At 42.4% G+C, this 20,832-nt stretch overlaps 1 protein-coding gene across 2 annotated transcripts in view; it reads right to left on the bottom strand.

Moving 5' to 3' along the window:
* Positions 1-20,832, bottom strand: part of RASGEF1C (RasGEF domain family member 1C) — a 72,403-nt gene continuing 51,571 nt past the window's right edge. For both annotated transcript variants that reach the window (XM_032703103.1, XM_032703102.1), the window contains exons 6-14: positions 19,636-19,710; positions 16,658-16,753; positions 15,495-15,597; positions 15,314-15,393; positions 14,591-14,686; positions 10,166-10,261; positions 9,913-10,036; positions 7,808-7,880; positions 1-7,401 (exon numbers count right to left, since the gene is read on the bottom strand). In XM_032703103.1, coding sequence (XP_032558994.1) covers positions 7,377-7,401; positions 7,808-7,880; positions 9,913-10,036; positions 10,166-10,261; positions 14,591-14,686; positions 15,314-15,393; positions 15,495-15,597; positions 16,658-16,753; positions 19,636-19,710 — 768 coding nt within the window. In that variant the 3' untranslated portion in view covers positions 1-7,376. The remainder of the gene's footprint in view (positions 7,402-7,807; positions 7,881-9,912; positions 10,037-10,165; positions 10,262-14,590; positions 14,687-15,313; positions 15,394-15,494; positions 15,598-16,657; positions 16,754-19,635; positions 19,711-20,832) is intronic.

The following is a 20,832-nucleotide window of genomic DNA, read 5'->3' as shown; positions in this document are numbered from 1 at the left end:
TTTGTTTTTGGTTTTAATTATTATTCTTATTTGACACTCACATTACAAAATTTAGAAACCATAGACAGTTCAGGCAAACTGTTAAAACACAGTATAAATTAGGGGGGGGCTTAATATATAAATTCTATACATAGGTAAGTTAGCTGGAACATGACTGACAAAAGGAGTTGATAACAATCTTACCACAACTGTATAAAAAGGCATGGGAATAGGATGGGCACTACCATCATGAATGCAGGTTAAGACATTTTCCACAACAGCTATAAAGCGTAACAATGACCATGCTATGCTCGCAGTGGTTATGTGGGGTACAGAATGCATATTTACCATTAACATTTTGCAAGATCTATGTACAGTCACAAAATCATAACAGCCACTTTCAAGTAGCTTTGCCGTTTCCTGCCTGTGCAGTTAATAAAGTGTTGGTATTTGTTCTGAGCACTTCGAACAAAGCTACGTGGTTTGGGTGTTATGGATGGGTTAAAAGTTGGACTCAATGGTCTTTCCAACCTAAATGATTCTACATTTTTATGATTCTAAGGTAGAGGGATTTCCATTTGACCTGAAAATGCTAATCCTAACATGAAATTGTTTAATTTAATGAAGAAGGTACAGGAAAAGCACAGTTCCTCATTGCTATCACTCACATGATAAGTATATACCAGTCTTTTAATCCGTATTTATTCCCTAGCTTGGTTCTTTTTCAGAACTAAAGTGATAATTTAGTTCCCATTTTTCTAAGCACAGTTGTAAAAAGGAGTTACACCAGAAGAAATGTTAAACTAAAATTTGGATATTTTTATGGGGTAATCCTTTGAAAGCACCTGCTTCTCAGGTGATCGAGGACGTGTCATTCAACCTTTGAATTTCTCAATCTGAAAATATGGACAGTTCTGCTTACCCATTTTTACTCTGTGCTTTTAGGTCTGTGACTAAACAGTATTATTCTACCAGTTTTCAAATAGCATGTTCCTGGAGTGTAGGTTTCAGATAGCTGATAGTCAGTGTCGCTAAAAGGGAAAAAAACCCCCTTAAAATCTGATTTTTGACCTTTATAAGATGATGAACACTTGCTAAGAGTTCTGAAACCCAGAGGATAATTTATTTTCCATCTGTGTTGTGTACCAGCAAACAGTGTTTCTACAGACAGACCCCTAAGGGAAGTACTTGCACATTTGTAATAATCATATCTTGAAACACTTGAATTTAATAACCCTGTGTGTGTGTCTTTTGCTAAGTTTTAATAATTAGGAGGATTCTATTGGAACAATTCCTTCTGGTTCAAGGAGAGGACAGACAGTAAGTGATAACACAACTTGGGCTGCTACAGAAACACACATGATGTCAACTGTCTAGACTACAACCCCCATTTTCTCAACTCTGTTTGCCCATGGGCCAAACATCAACAAACCATCAAACATTTGTTTCAAAAAGACTGGAATTTTAGAAGCATAATTAAATAATGAAAGCAGGGATATTGTACTGACCAGTAACAGTTCACTGAGGAAGTCATGTTCCTCTGAAAGGTAGCTGGACTATGGAATTTTCTGTTCAGAACTCCATTAAATGGGCTCTGCACCTTTTAGAAGGAAGTTTCCTGTACAGACATTTAATTTGTAGAACTCGAGTTCTGAACTCGAAGTCTTTCTGCATTCAAGAAAGCCTGGGAACATTGCTGCACTGCAGTATTAATCTGGGTTGGCAGCTTTAGGGCCACAGGGATGAAAACAGAGAAGGACTCCTATTCTATTATGACAGATCTGGAGTATGATTACAGAGCCTTTGTATGGCAGAGAGCTAGAAAAATGTTCCTTTGGCATTTTGCAAGAGCTGTTTATGGAGCAAAATACCACTTCTGTGGAGGGAAAGGCACCAAGGGAAAAGGGAGCAGTCTAAGCCACTGCTTAGAATTTACAGCACTACAGCCTGCGCCTGGCCAAAGAGCAGGGCAGGAAAACTGGGCAAGAGTTACTCATATTCAGCTTTTTTTTCTGTAGCTGAGGCTGTAGCCTGAGTTTCAGTGTCTTGCACCCATGCAGAGTGTATGAAATACCACCCATACAAGCTACTGGGTCCCCATCTACATCTTGCATAATGTAGAAATGCAGGATGTGATGCCTTTATGACCATTAGCTTTAATGAACTTAGTGTTTTTTGAATATCTGAAAATATGTGAAATATGTAAAAAGAATTGTAAAAGAAATGAATACAGAACAGATTAAACTCCAGATCAGTAACAAATTCTTCACTGTTTCATGTCCACTAAGAAACCTCTTTTAGTTCAAAAGAATTTTCTTGTACTCATTCTGTTGGATGGATAAGGAAGCATAGTAGGCTTTGTCCCAGGTGGACTTGCAAGAACTTTCTACCTTTCAAAAGGGATGTGTCCCAGGATCAGAAAGCTAAAAGTGCAGGCTCAGATATGACTTTGTACAGAATCATCTAATCCCCCCTGTGCCTCCATTAGCACATGTGCCACCACACAGACCCCAGGTACGTGTGCGCTTTCCCCAGCCACACTTCAGTAATGCCCTGCACCAACTAAGAGGAGATTTCACTCAACAGATAGTGTTAGAAAGGACAAAAGAAGACAGCTTTGGTCCACAGTTGGGCCTCTGAGCAGTAACAAAGGGGCTTTTCCCTGTTTCCTTGTCACTCCCTAATCTCATTCTGCAACTACGACAATGGAAACAATCAGTTCACAATCAAAGGGGTTTTAATTTCCAATGAGAGAATCATCTGAGATAGTATGGCTAATTTCTACCAGTCTAAAAAGAGAAAAAGGTTCTTAAAGCCAGAAAGTCAAATTCTGATCAATCCATTGGATCAGATTTAGTCCTTGAATTTGCTGCTGAAATTTCAACAATGTCAAAGAAAACTTCTGATAAGGCTGGATTTTCTCCCTATTAAGTGCACCTCCCATCTGAGAGTTGCACCTGGCACAGGGACTATACCAGCTGTCAATGCAGTTTAATCCCTATCGATAAGTAAAAACTGGACTACAGTTAATAATTGCAGGACTGCTGCAAAGCCCAGCACAATCAATTGGGGTTTTTCCTCTGGCACATCGCTGTGCTTGGGATCAGTGTCATTCCATGGAGCACAGACATTGCTAAGCCAGAGATTGTTAACTGTGTAACATTTTTACCCTGATATGCATACCAGTATCTTTTCTACTAACATGTCTTCTTGTTGATAACTCCAATTACATATTCAGTAATCTTAGCTCTGTTCTAAACTGGATTTATAGTCATGTGCAAACCAGCACTCATGTGCTTTAAGAAAAGGTGCATAAACTATTGCAACAAAACACAACAAATTAACCAAGATATCAGTAAGGGGCAGGCTTGAGTGATTATCTTATCACCACTGACCACATCATAAAATATTTTCAAGCTGAGAAAAATATCTCCATGCTTAAATTGTTTCTTATTTGAAGTGCTTTAGCATCTGTCCACACTTTGTTAAAGTGAAACCTCAGCAGTTTGCTCCCGGATCTGCATGTTCCTTGTCCACATGGGGAGCTTCCAGAGATGTACAACAGGATTGTATTCACTGCCTAACAGAGGGAATGACGATAGGCTAAGCTCAGGGTACTCTGGTGCACAGGATTCTTGTGCGATTCACTCATTTTGAGTGTTTGCCCTGAAAATTCAGTCACGCCCAGCTGACCAACATCCATCCACCTTTCGTGTGGTAATGGGATTGATTCTGATGTGAAACTGAGGGCAAGATTGTACGGTCTGAGTGTCTTTTGAAAGGCATTGAACAAGTTCATCTACTGACTTCAACACAAGCTGAAGGCACACACTTCCCTCATTGCTTCCCGCTGGGCTTATATCAAGCCCTGTGTTGCAGAATGGCACACTCAAGAAATGGAAAAATGGGACTTTTGCTGCCATTCTGATTACATTGGAGGAGGTGCAGAAGTGATTTTGTGTATTTGGGTCTTTTAAAATACTGCTGTATACTAGAAGCTAAGTTAATGCTTCTGGAAGACTGTACATATTCACATCTTTCTAGCTTAGGGGTTTGATACCAACACCGCAGACCTGTAGGTCTGGTTTTGCTCTGTTCTCTGTGTAGCATTAGTTCAAGCAGCTGTCAGGGAGGTGACACTCAAAAAAGTGGAATTAGAAAGCCATGACATTACTACTAGTAACTTGTCTAGATATTAGTCTAATGACTACATGCCTTACAGTGTCTTAGTGCTTGGATACCTTTATAGCAAGAAAAATTAATTACTGCACATGGGGTTTTTCCTCATTTCATGTAATACTAATACATTTTTGGAAGAAATCTATCCCCCAAATTGTCATGCTTTGTTTTCAGTCAGTTGTACTCGTGTTTCCTGAGCCCTGCTGGTGAAGCAAGGCTGTAACCACTGTCCTGCCAGGAGCTGGACACCCTGGTTAGGCCAAACATGAACTAGAAATGCAACCGACAGCTGTAGCTTAAGGCTTACATTGTTTCTATTGACATCCAATAGGATTTCGGCTACAAAATTACATGAAGACAACCTATGATTCCTGAAGTCCATTTTTTAAAAGCACTGTCTTCTCATTTTAAGTTGCTCTGCACTCTCATCTCCAAGTCATTCTGCAAAGAGCAGTGAGTGTCTCTGGACATCAAATACTACACATTAATCTGCCATGCACCTCTATAAAGCAGGTCTGAGTACTCCCCAAGAGATGAGGATGTTTAGCACCTCTGAAGAAGACCTTGACTACATAAAGGCTTAAGGATGTTCAGTGCTTTTGACAGTCCCAATAAGCCCTTAATACCCACCCAAATCTGACCTTTATGCTTCCATTTTAAGCACTGAGGTTCGAAAGTTTTGGACTATGAAAGTGGTTTAGTGATAAACCTGAGGAGATCTAATGTAACTTATACTTACAAAATCGACTGAATTCCTGGAAGGTTCCCCAAAATATAAAGTATTATGATGAGAAATCACATTTTAATTATCTTCAGGGTTTTATAATCTCAGCTGTACCAGACTCTGTTGGCTCATTAGAAAAGGAATGAGGATTTCAATTTTAAGAAGCAGGTTTTAAGAAAAGGCCCATCCACCTATATTGCATCTCAGATAAATAAAAATCCTACATTTCCACTATGAAGTCACACTGTGCCTGTTAAAAAGATGCAGATAGCAAGAAAAAATGACGATTTAGCAAACACATTTAAGCATTAGCATTTTTGTAAATATGGTTATTGCTCTGGATTTGTCTGGAATTTAACAGGCTTTTAATGGCTTCATTTTGGAAATGGCTCTGCCTGAAGGAAAGGCTATGCGTGTATGTTCCTCTGTATTGCTCTCAGCTCATGTACAAAAATTAACAAACAGCATATTGACAGTATCAGCAGAATAGTCATCATTCCCTGGCTGAAATGATGTTGTACCATCCTTACACTTAGTTCTTCCATACAGTGCTTGAATAAACACATCAAAGTTTTATGTCCCCCCTGCTTGAACTCATGCACTGATGGACCTGTAGGAAAGGGAGACTCGAAGTTCTGCTTCAAGCCCCTGTTTAAGCAAATCTAGAAGCACCTGCTCAGCTGAGCCAGTGCAGGAGCAGAACATTCCACGTGGCCGTGATCCAGACTGGCCAGGTTTCCACAGGTCACAACCCAACATCAGAACTGCACTGCAGGCACAACAGACCTGCAGTGTATCACACAGAGCGTGTCTCAGCCTGCTGCCCTCAAACACCAGCTCACCAATGCTCACGGGTCAACAGCTCGCTCAGGCGTGGATAACTTGGAGGCCTGGCAGAGGGCAGGAACACTTCCAGTTTCCTGGCTAAATGCATAGGCCAACACAGCCAGGTTTCGTGATTAGCCTAATTTTTCAAAACACTACAGCCACTTGGAATCCCTCTGTACTGAAATAAAACTATTACTGATCTCAAACAAAGGGTTACAACCTTTTGTTGTGGGCAGAGAAAGGCTGGAACATCTGAAAAGGCCAGCATCAAGTCAGTAATAAAAATGAAAAGTTCAATATCCTGTGCCATTTAGGTTTCATTTAAGCTTTTTGAGGTCTTTTCTGGGGCAGCTAGAAACATTCCTTCCACACACAAACAGTTAGTCTATTGTTAGGGCTTAGTTTTCAATCTAATATAGTACAGTATAATTTAATATATCTGTTACAGTAGCACCTTGATTATTATACAACTTTAAAGACCAGACATAGTCGCTATTTCGTATTATCTGTAAGGTAATGGTGAATGTGGTTTAGATCCTAAAAGTAAAAAAGTCAGAAATGGTTATCTGCTCATGAATAGTGCATTCATTCTAGTCTGAAACCCTTTCTCCTTTTAAAGCGTACCGTGTAGTTCCCAAATTCAGAGCAATTACCCCCACCTCCCATCCTCCTGGCATCCTGTTGGAAAATAAACAGTACTGTGTTAATTGGAACCTGATAGAAATGGTAATGAAGTGGTTTTGTTTTTTTTTTTTGAGTGTGATAAAACCCTCTAAAAGATGCAACTCGGCATCAATGAATTTAGGGAATACACTATGTACATTAAATAGAGGTAAGTTGAGTCCAGAGTCATTTTCTTCTTCCTTCAACTTCAGAAGTGGTGGTGGGGGGTGTCTTTAAGCAGCACCATCTGCACTCTGTGCCCTCCTCAGACCAGCCAAGATTCACAGTAAGAAAAGCAACAACAGCCGTGGGAAGAAGAATAACTGAGCAACAGTCACACTTGAGATTGTTCTCTGCAAAGCTCCGTGGGGTCTGCGGGACTGTCCCGTGCTGACGTGGCCTATTTGTGACATACATGTATCCATAGGAGGGATGTCAGCCTTCATCCCTGCAGCAGTCAGTGCTTTGTTCAACAAGGCTGGGGGACTGCAATTGCAAGGTGAAGTTCTTCTTTCTTCGTTCAGCAATTAACCAGATTGCTGCTGTGTCTGTCTTTTGATTTAATTTTACAAGCCTCAGAGGGTTTAAAGAGCCGCTGCCTGAAGCACCTGCTTCTGAAATACTCGTGTGTATTTTTGCTTTCCTTTTTTACACTTTTCCATTCTCTGTTGCAGTTCCATGATGCTCCATGCTCCTGGTTTTCCTGCGCTTTCCTCCAGAGGCAAAATTACAGCGATCCTGACGCAGTTTGGGCACAGCCACAAATAGTCTGTTTGTCCTTCCTCTCTGTGTCTCACAGCTAGAAAAGCATCATTGTGCACACAGTCCTGTTGATTTCAGTGGATGAATCCAGTTCATCCATCGTGTTAGGCAGTCAAAAAAACCCAACGGAAAACTCAAACAAAAGAAATTGTCTAAATCCCAAACAGGCATCTTTGGAATCAGTAGTGCAAAATGTTTGCGGATTTCTTTTCCTTGACCTACTGCAATAATCTCTCAATCTTCAAGTCTTTCCTAAAATAGTGGATCTGTAAATTTAAAACATAAGGACAATGAAAAAAAAAAAAGGCAAATGTAAAAGTGTTTTGTTGTTTTTTGTTTGTTTTGTTTTTAAATCACTCTCTTCAGATTCTCACTTATGTAAAACCGTTATACATCTCTTATAAAAACTGTAAATTGTTGGAAGATCCAGTTAACCTGGGGCATTCCTCATTTACATCAGGCTTTTGCATGGGTACAGCAAGCAGAGGGTATTCTTTAAATGGAGGACAATTTGAGATTACAATGAGCTTTTATCAGGGCAGCCTCAGCTCTGCAGATTAGTTTTAAATGGAAGAGAGGTCCCTCAAAGGTCACAGTTTAAATGCCTTCACTTCACAAGCTTTGGCTATCAGTGCAGCACTTTAGAAACGAGCTGATAAAGTGAGAGGTTACCTTAAGGATTTCCACCTGTCTTTTTCTGTCTGGTTTTCCGGACTTTCACTTTCATAGGAAGCCAGATACAAACCTGGAAAAGGTAAATATGTGTTATTCCAAGAACATCAGTAACTCCCCCCATTTCTCTGCATTCTTGTGTGTCCTTACATTGTACCACACAGCAACAGAAACTTTAAAACTTTATGGTCCATCAGGTGGCTGGTAATGAGTAGGATTGATGTTTAGCTCACATGTCTACCTTGGAAAGCTGTAAGGTTAATTTTCATGGAACAGTAAAGGAGTCCAGAGTTAAAATATGTTAGCATGACCTCCTTTTAACAATATTAAGTAGTTGAATGGTCTCTGGTTTTCCATATAGAGGTCTGGGCCTATTTCCTTCATCACAGCACTGCTACCAAAGAGTTACACAAACACTAAAAAAGACAGACAGAGCTGACAGCTAAACACATAAGTTTTTAAAAAATAAGGATAGTCTCGTCATTTAACACAATTTTATCTTCCTCAATCTTTTTAAAGCTTATGGGAACATGGTATCTTAAATGGATATACAAGACCCTTGAGGTAAGAGTGAGTTCCAGAAACCAGAGAGACAATGCAGTGGAAGAAAATAAATGTCTTTTTTTTTCCCTGCAAATTTTTACGCTGTAGGATGCATTTTATGACACCAAAATGTGTCTAGACTGTAGAGTTTCCCCTGCACAAGCTGGCAGTGCATTAATATCTCACTGTCTTCACAGAATCACGGGCTGTGATTTGTGTTCACACACATTTCCTCATTTGACTGTTTCATGATGCTTTATTCTTTACTGCTGGAACCATCTCACTATTGAGGTCTGTGCTACAAATCAATTGCCTTTTAATACTTTAGTCTTGGCCCATGGTTCCAGCACGCTGTGACATGCACAGTGCAGCTGCAGTTCACATGCCACTGCAGCATCTCTCTCATATATCCTCCCACCTTTTACTGAGGGCAGGTCTTTCTACTCTGCACTTCCCCTGGGTAAGGGGAGAGGCCTCCTGTGGCTTCTGCAAAGGGCATCTCATGAAAGCAGTATGAATATGAGGGATGGCATGAGACAGAAAATCTGCAAACAATTAGTGGGTTGAGGTCACCCTTTTTCAGTCCAGTAGCCTAAAAACTGTACTTTTACCCCTGACTTTCATTTTCTGTCCCTATTGAGCCTAAAGCCAGAACAAATGCTTCCATCCTATCTCCTTTGGATAACACATGACTTTAATCACATTAATTATTCTGTTCTGGCAATTATTCTATTTTGGCAGTCATTCTTCTCAGGGTTTAGGCAGGATTTTAGAAGCAGTATTTTGTGTTCTGAAGTGGTCTGTGAAATAAAAGCTGTCTGGTCTGGTTACCTTGGATTAGCACAGAAAACTGCCTATAGAATCAAGAAAAAATAAACCCAACACCAGTTTAGCTTAGGGGAAGGTATCTATAGAGAATTTGCATGACAATGTACTGAGAAGTAGCTAACAATAGGAAATGACACAATCTGACATGCTGGATACCAAACTGAAGAGGACAGATGAGCACAAAGAGACAATCAGAGAAATATTTTCAGGGCTTTCATAGCTACAGCTTAAATTAATTACTAGAAAAGGTTTCCTTAAAAATTCTTTTCCGTGGATAACGTGTTTCTTTGTTGGAGAGGAGCAGGTCAGCTGGACACCGTCGCCCTGGGCTGTGTTTACTGAAGAGATGACAGAGCTGGCTTGTGGAAGAGATTAGCTCTGGCTCCATCAATCACAGAATGAGTGGCTAAGGGACAGCTGACATTCACAGCAGTCCATGACGTGCTTGTGTGGCCTCTTTTTGTGACTGCAAAAATAGGGCCACAATGGCAGCTTCCCAGACAGAGCCTCATAGAGAGGCTACAGACAAGAGAAAAGCAGCAGCTTTGTGTGCTAGGAGGTTGTATTTGCAAAAACCCATGGATAGATTGGGGATGAACAAGCTGTGTGACAGGAAAGTTAGGAAAGACCTGGGACTGGTCAGTGAGAGAGAACACCAAAGCATGGAGCAGGGTGTTAATTAGTAGTGACAAAGAGACACATTTCTAATGATTAGAGATTGTACAGAGTCTTACCATCTTCAGTAAAAATGGGAGCAGTATGCAAGTAGTGGATGATGTTAGGGTCTTGCTCAAAGGGACATTCCACTTGCTTCCATGTTATAAATTCTCCTACTTGCTTAGCCAGTTCCAGAAATTTCTGTAAACATGAAATCATTCCACTCAGATTATCTCACATTCAGTGTTTGTTGGTCTGCACTGAAAATTGCAGGCAAACTGTCTCAGTGCTATCAGAATGGGATAGGTAAAAACATTGTTCAGATCTTACTTCAAAGTTGACGTGTCCATTTGGAAGGCGATTAGCACATCCTTCATTCAAAAAATAAATGTCTTTGATCAATAGGCTGAAGAAGGGGATCACAATCTGCGAAGAGAAATGACATAACTATTATCTTTCCAGTTCAGTATTTTCTCTGCATGAAAGAACAACTCAATTGGGAGAGAGGAGAATAAAGAAATATTAACTTTTCAGTGTGCTATGCACTTAAAAAGCAGCACAATAACAGGCAGGCAAAAGGGCAGTAGTGTATAGAGAGACCTTCAGCCATCAGGAGAATGTATGCTGAGATGAAAGTGAATGAACACAATGTTCACTGAGCACAATAACATGACTAAGAAAATGCTAATTATCCAGTTTATTATCAACAGCATCACTGCCTGATGACAAGATCAGACAGCAAAGAGCAAAATAACATTTCACAACTCTTCCCTTTTCTGTTGTGTCTCTGTAAGCAAAGATGCTGAATGCGCAAACCAAGCAATTTAAAGACAGCTGGGAATCAAAGAACCAGTATTGTCCCTGAGAGGAAAGGCAGAATAAAATTTCATGACCAAGGACTCGTCTACAAACAGTTAATGGGAAGCTGTTTCATGTTCAACAGCTCCATGCATGGCTACCTCTCGAGGCATGTAATTTCCTTCCTGGTGCCTGATTAGTACAACCTGCTTCTCCAAATTAACCCACAGACAGTAGGATTGAAAATATTAAGCTGGTTGACAGGAAACTGCCAACAGTAGCCAGAGAGACCATTGTAGTGCTCAAAATTAGCCCTGGCCATCATCCAGGGCAGAGTGGTGTATGCAGTGATCCAAGCCTTCCCCCTAACCAACCAGAGGTGGGTCATAATTTGCTATAAAAGAAGTCTACTCTGGGTAAGACTCTTGAAATTAATGGAATTTCAACAGGGATAAATTTGATGCCAGATGTTGTACAGCAGAACGCAGTAACAATGCTCCTTAAGTGAATCCCCAGCATTCCAGCAGAGATCCAGAGCGAAGCAGAGTCATTCCAGGTCCTCTTGTGAGACAATTCAAAGAGAAAAGAAAGGTAAGACAAAGGGCCAGTCCATGACAAGGCTGACTCCCAGGGCTCTGGGGTTTGATAGTCAAATCTCAGTCTCCCCACCTCTCCAGCAGTGACACGCAACAGAAAAAGGCTGTTTGGAGGGTTTGAGCTGTAAGGTCAGCAGCCTCTGAGAGCATTTTCCTGTGGCAGCAACACCTGTCTTTTAAGCCACCAAGTATAAACTTAATCACCACGAACATGAAGGAAAGCACAGTGCATGGCAGTGTCCAAATGATTCCACTGGCCTGCTTGTATATTAACTGAACTGTAGCTTGTTATTAGCACCAAAGCTAAAGTGCCTTCATGGCAAATAAGACCAGCCAAGGCAGCAATCCTTTAGTTAAGTATTTAATGTTGCACTGTTATTCCATCTCATGCTGTACATCAGCTGTAATGGGATATGAAATGGACCTAGAACAGTATTGGCAGCTGTTATTTTCCAGTTTACAGCCTTCACGTTGCTAGGAGTGCAAACAAGTCACAGACATGAAAACACTCACTGAGGCAAGGAGTCCACAAGCCACTACCAACACGTGCTGTGAAAATGGAAGCCAACTTCTGTTCCAGCTAAAATACCACATCCAGTAAACTGCTAAAGATCTGCATCTCTGCTGGCTTTTTTATGAGACAGATAAACTCTGTAATGCCACTGCAGCACCCATAAAAAAGCCTGGACTGACACTCCAAGAGCCATTGGCATTATCCTGATAAAATACAGAATGAAAACAAAGCACATCCTATCCCCCCGAAATGCTGAGCCTTCCTATCAGGGTCCGGTGGAGCAATTTCTAGGCAAACTGAGCTAAGTGTGTTTCAGGACTCATTTTCATAATATGCAAACTAGATCAATCAATCTGCAGAAAGCAATATAATTCAGTGTATGTGATTTGTTTTCTATCAAAAATGATGATGACCACTGTAACCACTGTGGATAGATGGAGAGCTGGAGTCAGACACTGATCCACAGTTAGAAATGACTGCCAAGTTCTGTCTACACATTTTTTGCAGGCAGATGCGAGCTTGTCCTGCCCTGCTCCACACTGCCTGGGAGCAAGGTCATCACCATTAGTGGTACTGAACAGGAGTGAAAAGCCTTGCTGAGAGGGAAGGTACATGAATGTGGGCTCAATGCCATGCTAATACAGCTACAAAGCCACCAGTCAGCTGAGAACATGGCAGAGCTCGTTCTCATCTGCATCCAGAAGGCGCCAAAGGCATACCCGAGGACACCAGTTCTTTACACGTTTTCATGGGATTTCTGTCTTTGGGTCACCATTTATTTCCCCAATAAAAATGTATTATCCAGTATGTTTTGCTTTCCAAATTTATGTAGGAAAACCAACAAAAGTGGTTTGGCTTCAATCCAGGCACTTTGCTAGCATAAAATCTGGGTTAGTGCCAGAAACTCATATTTCTCTCTGTTTTGATCCCCCCCCCCCGTGCCATCCAACCCACCCACATGCTGAAGCACAACTGGCTCCTGCAGAAAGAAGGAAGTTAATGAGATCCAACATGTTCTTCCTCCACAGTATCAGACAGCAACAACACATGGCACTGCACTGTACATACTCCCAACATTTCAAAGCCAGGGACAAGTCATTAGCACGGTGCAGGGTTTCCCTGTGGAATGACTTAATTTTGGAGGTGTCACAGGTCGTTTGACTGCACAGACAAAACCAGACTTAGTTTCTAATGAGTAACACCCCTCTGCAAGCACAGTTCACTTTGAAGATAAAAATTTTGTTCAGAGTGAGCTTTGCTATGTGTTTGCCAAGAAGCAACATAACATTTGCTACCAAAAAAAGTGATCATGTTCTTTCAATTTTCTTCAAGCTCATTAAAACAAATAAGTCTTGCTTATAAAAAGAAACAATATTCCTTAATCCTACAGCAAGCATTACATGATCTGCTTTATCTGACACTGTAAAATACTGTTTGAATAGCTACCAAATCATATCCTGGAGCATTTTCTTGAACTAATGTTCAGAAAACAGAATATGGCTTTTTCTGATGTAAAGTAGATTGCTTTTGATCTAATAACCTCTCTGCCCTCAGTATTAACCAGCTAGGGGTAGAGATATGACAGAGATTGCTGACTTCACAGGAAATTAAGTCAAACTATAAAGAATTGGTTTGAATATCTATCATGGTCACAGAAGCGCCTCAGACTGACAGGTCCTCACTGCAGTGCGTGAGAGTTAAAAGAATTTCTTTGCCAGTCCCAAACATCCAAAGCCATCATCCCTCCTTTGCACAGAAAAGTGCTTTTCAGAACAACTCACCCATTGCAGCTGAGTCAGCCTGCCACCAGATGCTGATCTCATTTCACTGTAAATGCTGGGACATTCCATTAGCTTCAGCAGATTTACATCAAATTTACAGGGGTGTGAGATTAGCATCTGGTCTGGCTCCTCTAGTGAACGAATACTAAATTCCATATTATTCTTGTTCCTGCAGTATCTACTTTACCTTTGCCATGCCCTGTGCAGAGATTACCCATTTCTGACTATGGGCAATTGCAGTGTTAAATACAAACCCTCTTCCATAAAACAAAAAAAATAGAGAATTGAATGGAGAAATAAGAAAATTAACAAGAAACACACTGGGGCACAAAACAGGAGGATCCTGCACTCCAACATCTTGTCAGTCTGATTTTTGCAGCATCAGTGACATGTCAGAAAGCTCCGTATCTGCCCTGAACACTTGATGAAACACTTCAATTCTTGCTCACTGAGATGGCAGCAACGACCAAATGAAATGAAAATTCACAAGGACAGAATATCACTCCAAATTTGCTGCAATGGATTCAGACTAGACTCCTTTGCAGTGCTTGTGGTAAGTCATCTTTCCCTAATGTAACTGGAGAACCACCTCGTCTCCAGTGCTGTGCCCTCTCTCTCCATCTCACATCACACTCTGCACAACAGGGGCTTGTCTGCCAGAGCCTCGAGCACGGTTGTACCAAAGCACAGTTCCACCTGGGCCTGCCAGGCTGATGCTCCAAAATAAAAGCCATTTTTAGGCTGGAATACCTGTTCCATCAGGTTTATCAATCTAAACAATGTGAATTTCCCAGGGATATAGAGATGTTTGCAACAACGTCCTCCACGCTGTGTGTCCTGCCCTCTCCAGCCCCCTGGTGTCTGAGAGCAAGTCCACAAAGCCCTTGGACCCACTTCAGACTCTCAGCCACAGATTTACATTTCCAGTTGCATTCAGCAGGACACAAGCCTCGCACTGGTGACCCATGGAAGGGAGGACAGCATCTGCATCAAGCCTTTGAGCCACTGTCTCCCAGCAGCAATGCACTGCACCCCGTGGAGATGGATGAGATGTGGTCACACCCACCTTCTCCCTGTTGCTGTGTGCCGTCAGGGACCTGTGGGCAGCCCCCCGCAGCGCTGTTCGGTAGTTGTAGAAGTTACCAGTGGGGTCCATCTGGTGCTGGATGCACAAAAGAAGAACACTGTTGGTTAGAAAGCAACCCGGGTCCCCCAAAAACAACTTTACACTCAGTTGTGGCAAACCCTGAGCAGAGCTTAGCCTACATCTTGAAAAGGTACGTCTTCAGAATCCACACATCCGCAGAACTCCACGCACCGAAGACATAGTGAGAGGTTACAGCCCATGGCTGTTCACACCTTTGATTTTTCTACTAACAGCTTACTGAGCTTTTATGTGAAAGAATAAGGACTACACACTTTATATCTGCCAAAGGATCTTCAGTACAAAAAACCCAACCTTGGGCCATTGTTCACTCAACATCCAAGGTATAGACTCGAACTTTACATTCAGCGTCAATGGAAGCACTATGGCATATAGGCTCATATTTCTGGCTTTTTTTATTTCTCCTGTTTATCTGAGTGTCTGAATCCCCTTTACATATCAGCAGATTCACACCTTCCTCACTACACCTGGGAAATTTCAGTTTAGAATCTGGCCCCCTGCTTGTGAAACATGTCTGCAAACATCTCATACCTGGGTAACAATGTGAAAATTCCCAAACAAAAAAATTCAGAATATAATTCAAGCAGTACATCAGCACGTTTCTTTAATTTTTCTCTTCTTTACCTCGAGAATGAAAAATTTGGCTGTTTTCACTTTTGACCAAGTCTTCTTTAGCCTGGAAACTGGGCTCATGTTCATTCCAGCTATGAGTGAGAGAGAAAAAAAGAGAGCCATGGATAAGAATCGGGCTTCCTTTTTCATCTGAGACAGCTGATGGAGAGACCTGGTTAGAAGCTGTACTTACAAATGATTGCCATCAGCGAATTAAAATTCCCTATGTTAAAGCACTCTCGGGCAACATCAATGAAGAATTCAATGACTTGTGCTCGCTGTTTCTTTTTTGCAGGCTGTAAATTAAAATAAATGAATATCTGTAATAAGCAGAGGCAGAACTGGAGGTCATCCTAGGCATTTGTACCATGTATAGCATGGTTATATGCACAGTTTGGACCATTTGCTATCAGTCACTGGCCCTAATTCTGTTCCAGCAATCCAGTGGATGCTGGTGACTGGCAGCCTCCAAAATCAAAGCTCTCATGGCAGTGACACAGAAGAAACCCACAGCAATCCCCAGGCTCTCCTCAGTGACTGTTCAGTGCTGGAACAGGCAGCCCAAGCAGGGCCTCAGCTCCCTGCTGGCCTCCCTCCAGTCACTGGGCACATCAGCACAGACTTTCCTAAGGGCAGGATTTCACACCCATATAACAGCAGCATCCTTGTCCCAGAAAGAGTTTGTTTCACTGCATTAATCCCTTTCCCCTCTTCTGTCCTTTCCAGCAATACAGCCAGGCCAAACAGTAGTGTGCATTTTAAATACACATTTTAATTTGACTGGAATCATCCTCCCTTTCCCAAAGATGATCTTCAAGCGGTAATTCTTATGTGACACAGGCTATCCAGGCTCTTTAAACTATTATTATTCCTCCCTTCCACACCCTTTTCAAAGGGGAAAACATTAATTTCATTTTGATGGGGCCAAATCAAACAAACTAAAACCAAGTGAAGAAACAACAGTCACAGCTACAGTAATGGGCAATGGGACAAAGAGCCATGCAGTGGGAATTTACACACACAGTAGAGCCTTAGGATGACAGGTAACAAATACGGCTCCACCAGAATCTTTTCCGGCAGAAATCTCACAGGATAATTCGAGGCATTTTTTCCTCTCTTTTTCCCTGCAGGGTTCATTATTCCACACTGTGCTCCTACTACATCAAGAGAACAGTGCATCCCTCGTGTGCTTTGCAATATGTTTGTCATTTATCAGGTCGCTTCTGCAAGTGCAGTATCACTAAAACTTCCCATCAGATGCTTTGCTGGGTCATAAGAAATAAATCCCCAGGTCTGCTTATTAATGTAAGATCTCAGAGTGGTACCTCAGAGTGGTACCACATACTTTTGACTTACCATGCAAATTTCTGTTGCTACGAGATAGCAGAGTCTGTTGAACCATTTCACATAGGCCTCAAGGTTACTCGTCTTCTTCTGTTCACTGAAACAAGGCTGGGGGGGGGGGAGGAAAAGCACAGAAAGATCTAACTGTGTTCAGGTAGCTGGCTGATCACTAAGATAAATGCTGCACAAAGGTGATGATGACTGGCCACATCTCTCTCATGCATGTGGAAGACTGTGCACTGAGGGTCCCTTTTAAAAGTCCCTGGGTGGGTGGGTGGGTGGCAGAGGGGGGTCCAGCCGAGTGTGTCACACTGCACCATTCACGCTGGGGCACAGAGAACAGCCCATTTTGCCTGCAGCAAGTGTTCACTGGCATTGGCTGCACTGACCCTTGGTCACTGAGATATGAACAGCTGGGGCGTTGCAGGCTTCTGACAGCAACAAGAATATGCAGACAAAATAAGACAGGCACAGCCTTCCACAGCACGCCCAGTCTGTGGCCTTGATTCTGGGACTTCCTTCAGCAAATGCAATCACCCACAGCCCTTTTCTGGAGGGGAGAGACTGGAATCTAGTGAAGTGTGCAAGAGATAAGCAACAGAAAACACAGTTCGAGTTGGTTCTTCATGAAAAAAACCCCAAACTATTTCCCTGATTGAGTTTTCAGGAAAACAGGCTCTTAGTGACCAGCTCTGCCGTGATGGCTGCGCTTGAACAGGTCACTTACATGCCAGAGACACTTCAGTGATAAGAGCCATTACAGGAAGCACATTTTTCACTTACTTATATAAAACTGAACATAAATTCCCATAACTGATACAGACTGTGGGAGCAGATACTTGGCTGAACTCTTCCAGTTCCTTTGTCATCAACAGATAATTTGACTTCAGAGGAGTGATAGGGCAGTTCGCACAGTCTGAAGATGTTGCTTGGGATTATAAGAATCAAGTCCTTTTCCCAGCCCTAAGTTGTTAGACAGTCCATGTAGGACACACAGCTCTCTGGAGTTCATGAAATTTGTTTGAACATTCATTAACATCCACTAGAGGGTACCAGAGAATACTGATTTTTTTTGTTTTATTAGGATGATCATTTCCCAGCACTACTATAAACACGTGTCATTAAGAAGAAAATCACAATGCATACGCACAGATCCATTAATGTCAATGGGATCACTCATATTATGTAAGGCAAACAAATGACTAAGAACTCCTTCAGTAATGGGGCTTAATTGGATTCCCAAGGTAATTCCGAGTAAGAAAATATTCACCTGTGATTCTGTATACAGGCATGTTTAGAAACAGAAATCACAGTACCATGCTATGGAGGAGCAAAGCTTAACAAAGCTGGAATTCTGAGGCACTTTATGAATAGACTACATATACAGTAACAGTGTATTTTAAAAGCATCTCAAAAGTAAATGTCAGCAAGCAGCATGCAAATACCAGAAAACCCAAAGGAAACCCAAATCAGCCCCAGTCTACGCACAGCAGCTGCTTTTCATGTGCTCTGTTTCTTGTTCCCTGTTACAGCAAAAAATACACAAAACCCCATTTTTGTTCCAAATATGGTATTTCCATCTCAGCACTGTTGTCCTGTGCCAGGGCGTAAGGACCACTGATAATAACACAAAACTTGTGAAAAATGTGCAGCAGTTAAAAGTTGAGACAGACTGCTTTTTAAAGGTTAAGCTTTATAAATGGTAGCAATATTTAGCACCTCCCAAGCATCTTCCATCTGCAACTCAGAATGCTTGATAAACATTCATAAGTGAAGCCTTTTGAAGCCCTCGCACAAGAAAGATGTTTAATATGATCTTCAGCTGGAGGGAATTCAGACCTGAGCCAACTCCCTGTACACAACAGGGGTGTTCTTCACAGGTCAGGGAAAATGTGACTCCACATAGGGTTTGTGCTGATGTGTTCAAAGACATGTCCAGAGAAGGGCAAAAGAGCTGGGGAAGGGTCTGGAGCACAGATCTGATGAGGAGTGGCTGAGGGAGCTGGGGGGGCTCAGCCTGGAGGAAAGGAGGCTCAGGGGGGACCTTCTTGATCTCTATGACTTCCTGGAAGGAGGTTACAGTGCAAGAGAGGGGTTCCTTCCTAAAGAATGTGACCAGTGCTCAGAATACCTGGAATTGCATCTCTGCCATTTCCCTCACCCTGAAACCAACTGCAGAATCTCTGTGGCTCCAAGAAGAAGAATGTTGCACTTCTCATCCATCCATCCATCCATCCATCTTTTCACCATTACAAGCTCTTTGTGCAGCACTACAAACACATGTTCAGCATCCAGTGAGGAAATTCTGCCACTGATGTATGATCTCAGTGGGAGCCCACATGCAGTTCAGGGGAAGAATTTTCCACCCTCTTTCTTTTCAGACAATATGTGAAATCTCTGACTCTCCCTCTCCAGCTAGGAAGTCTCTTTCCTCATTGAGGCACTCACTGAAATGCTGCTTCAGACCCCAGTGGAATCAGTGGAAAGACTCCAAGTGGCTTTCACAGCCTTTGGATGAAGCCCTGGTCAGGCACTCCACTCCCTGTGGTGCTTGGGGTTAACAGCTGTTGTGTGGAGAGAGAGGAGTACGTTGATTCATGATGCACTGACTCATTACTGTGGTGTCTGGGCACACACTCTGGGCATTACATCACATCCCGAGCCTCTAAGCCTTCAACAGAGGGAACAGACATTCTCTGGATGTGTAAAGCCACAAACCACCCATCCCAGTCAAAGCAGGTTGGGAGGAACAAGCCAGAAAACAGAACATCAGGGTGCTGGCCAGTCTTGTACTCTCACCAGGAAGGAATGGCAGTGACCTGCCAGGGCAAGTTCTGCCAACAGGTCCCATCCTTGATGGGAGGACACAGGTCACCACTTGGCCTGGCCTCAGTCAGCACGTGCCTCAGGCCCTGCTCCTGGGGACCTCATCACAGCAGTTCCTCTGGGCAAACATCACAGGAGACACTTTGCATGCAGAGAAACCATACCTTGGTGCCATCCAGAGGGTCTTTATGTACAAATGCCTGCACAAACTCCTCGGGTCCAATGTGACTTAACCTTTCCTGTTGGGGGGGGAAGAGAGAGGGAAAAAATCAGAAAGCACCCCAGAATCTCCTATTTCCCTTGGTAAGGCATTGCCATTATCTGTCACCTCTGAATGGTGTTACTGAGCTGGTAGACAGCCAACCAACACTACACATTAAAATTCATAAGAACAATTAGAACTATTTCAGCAGAAAGAAGAAAATGAGCATAAATATGTCTCATTACTGACAAGCCACAGTAAGAGTCCCCTCCACTATGCTGGATGCACAGGGCTCTATCTGGTAGCCAGCAGACCTCAGTTCTGTGCTTGATGCTGCCTCAGACCTGCTATGGTCCAGCAAATAACTGTTTTAAATAAGCAGCAAATAATTCTTACTAACAACTAAGCATCAGACAGTTTCAGTGCAGAGTACTTGGTGTATCACATGTAGTAATGAAAAAGAAGGCAGAGAGCATTGGTTACAGTACAGTGGAATGAAAACCTCTCACTGCATCTGTTTTAAAAAGGCAGTGATGCCTCAGTTACAGGGAATCTCCCCTTGGAAGACAGTTGTACTATGGAGGAAAAGAAAACAAAAGCAAGAAAAAGACTCCAGGCAAAAGGAATTCTACTCTCTGGCTTAAGTTACATAAAGCAAAGAGAGCCAAGCCTGCATGTTCTAAAAACTAACCTAGGTGAGATGATCCTATATTTGGGATTTCTGAACCATTCCACTTGTTGACAATAGAATATCAACTACCTTCAGAATTCTCAAGGCTAATTTCATGATATTCACTCTAATCCACAATCCATTTCATGGTTTGTTTTTCCAGCCTTCCTCTCAAGGATGAGCAGTGTCCACAGGACAGGCAGCAGGGAGTCATCAGAGCAACAGAAGATCTGCAGAGGGCAGCAATGTTTTACGTTCTCCTGTGCACATCCAGGAGGTCTGCAGGGAGGACCTGACCCTGGGAGAAGGGTGTGCAACACAACAGGCTGTCCAATGTTTTGGCACTGCAACTGGAGTGATTACCAGCAAGAGCCTGTTTGGGAGAGGACTGCAGCCCAACGGGGGGAACAGCAGGACTTCCTGTGGGTGGTATCTGCACACCCAAAGGGAAGAATGAAAACCATATCAGACAACTCAGATGCTTCGTGT

Source organism: Chiroxiphia lanceolata, chromosome 15 (assembly GCF_009829145.1).
Source record: "Chiroxiphia lanceolata isolate bChiLan1 chromosome 15, bChiLan1.pri, whole genome shotgun sequence".
In the NCBI taxonomy this organism is placed as follows: domain Eukaryota; kingdom Metazoa; phylum Chordata; class Aves; order Passeriformes; family Pipridae; genus Chiroxiphia; species Chiroxiphia lanceolata.
The sequence above is the reverse complement of the archived record's forward strand: the minus strand, read 5'-3'. Positions and strand labels throughout refer to the sequence as shown.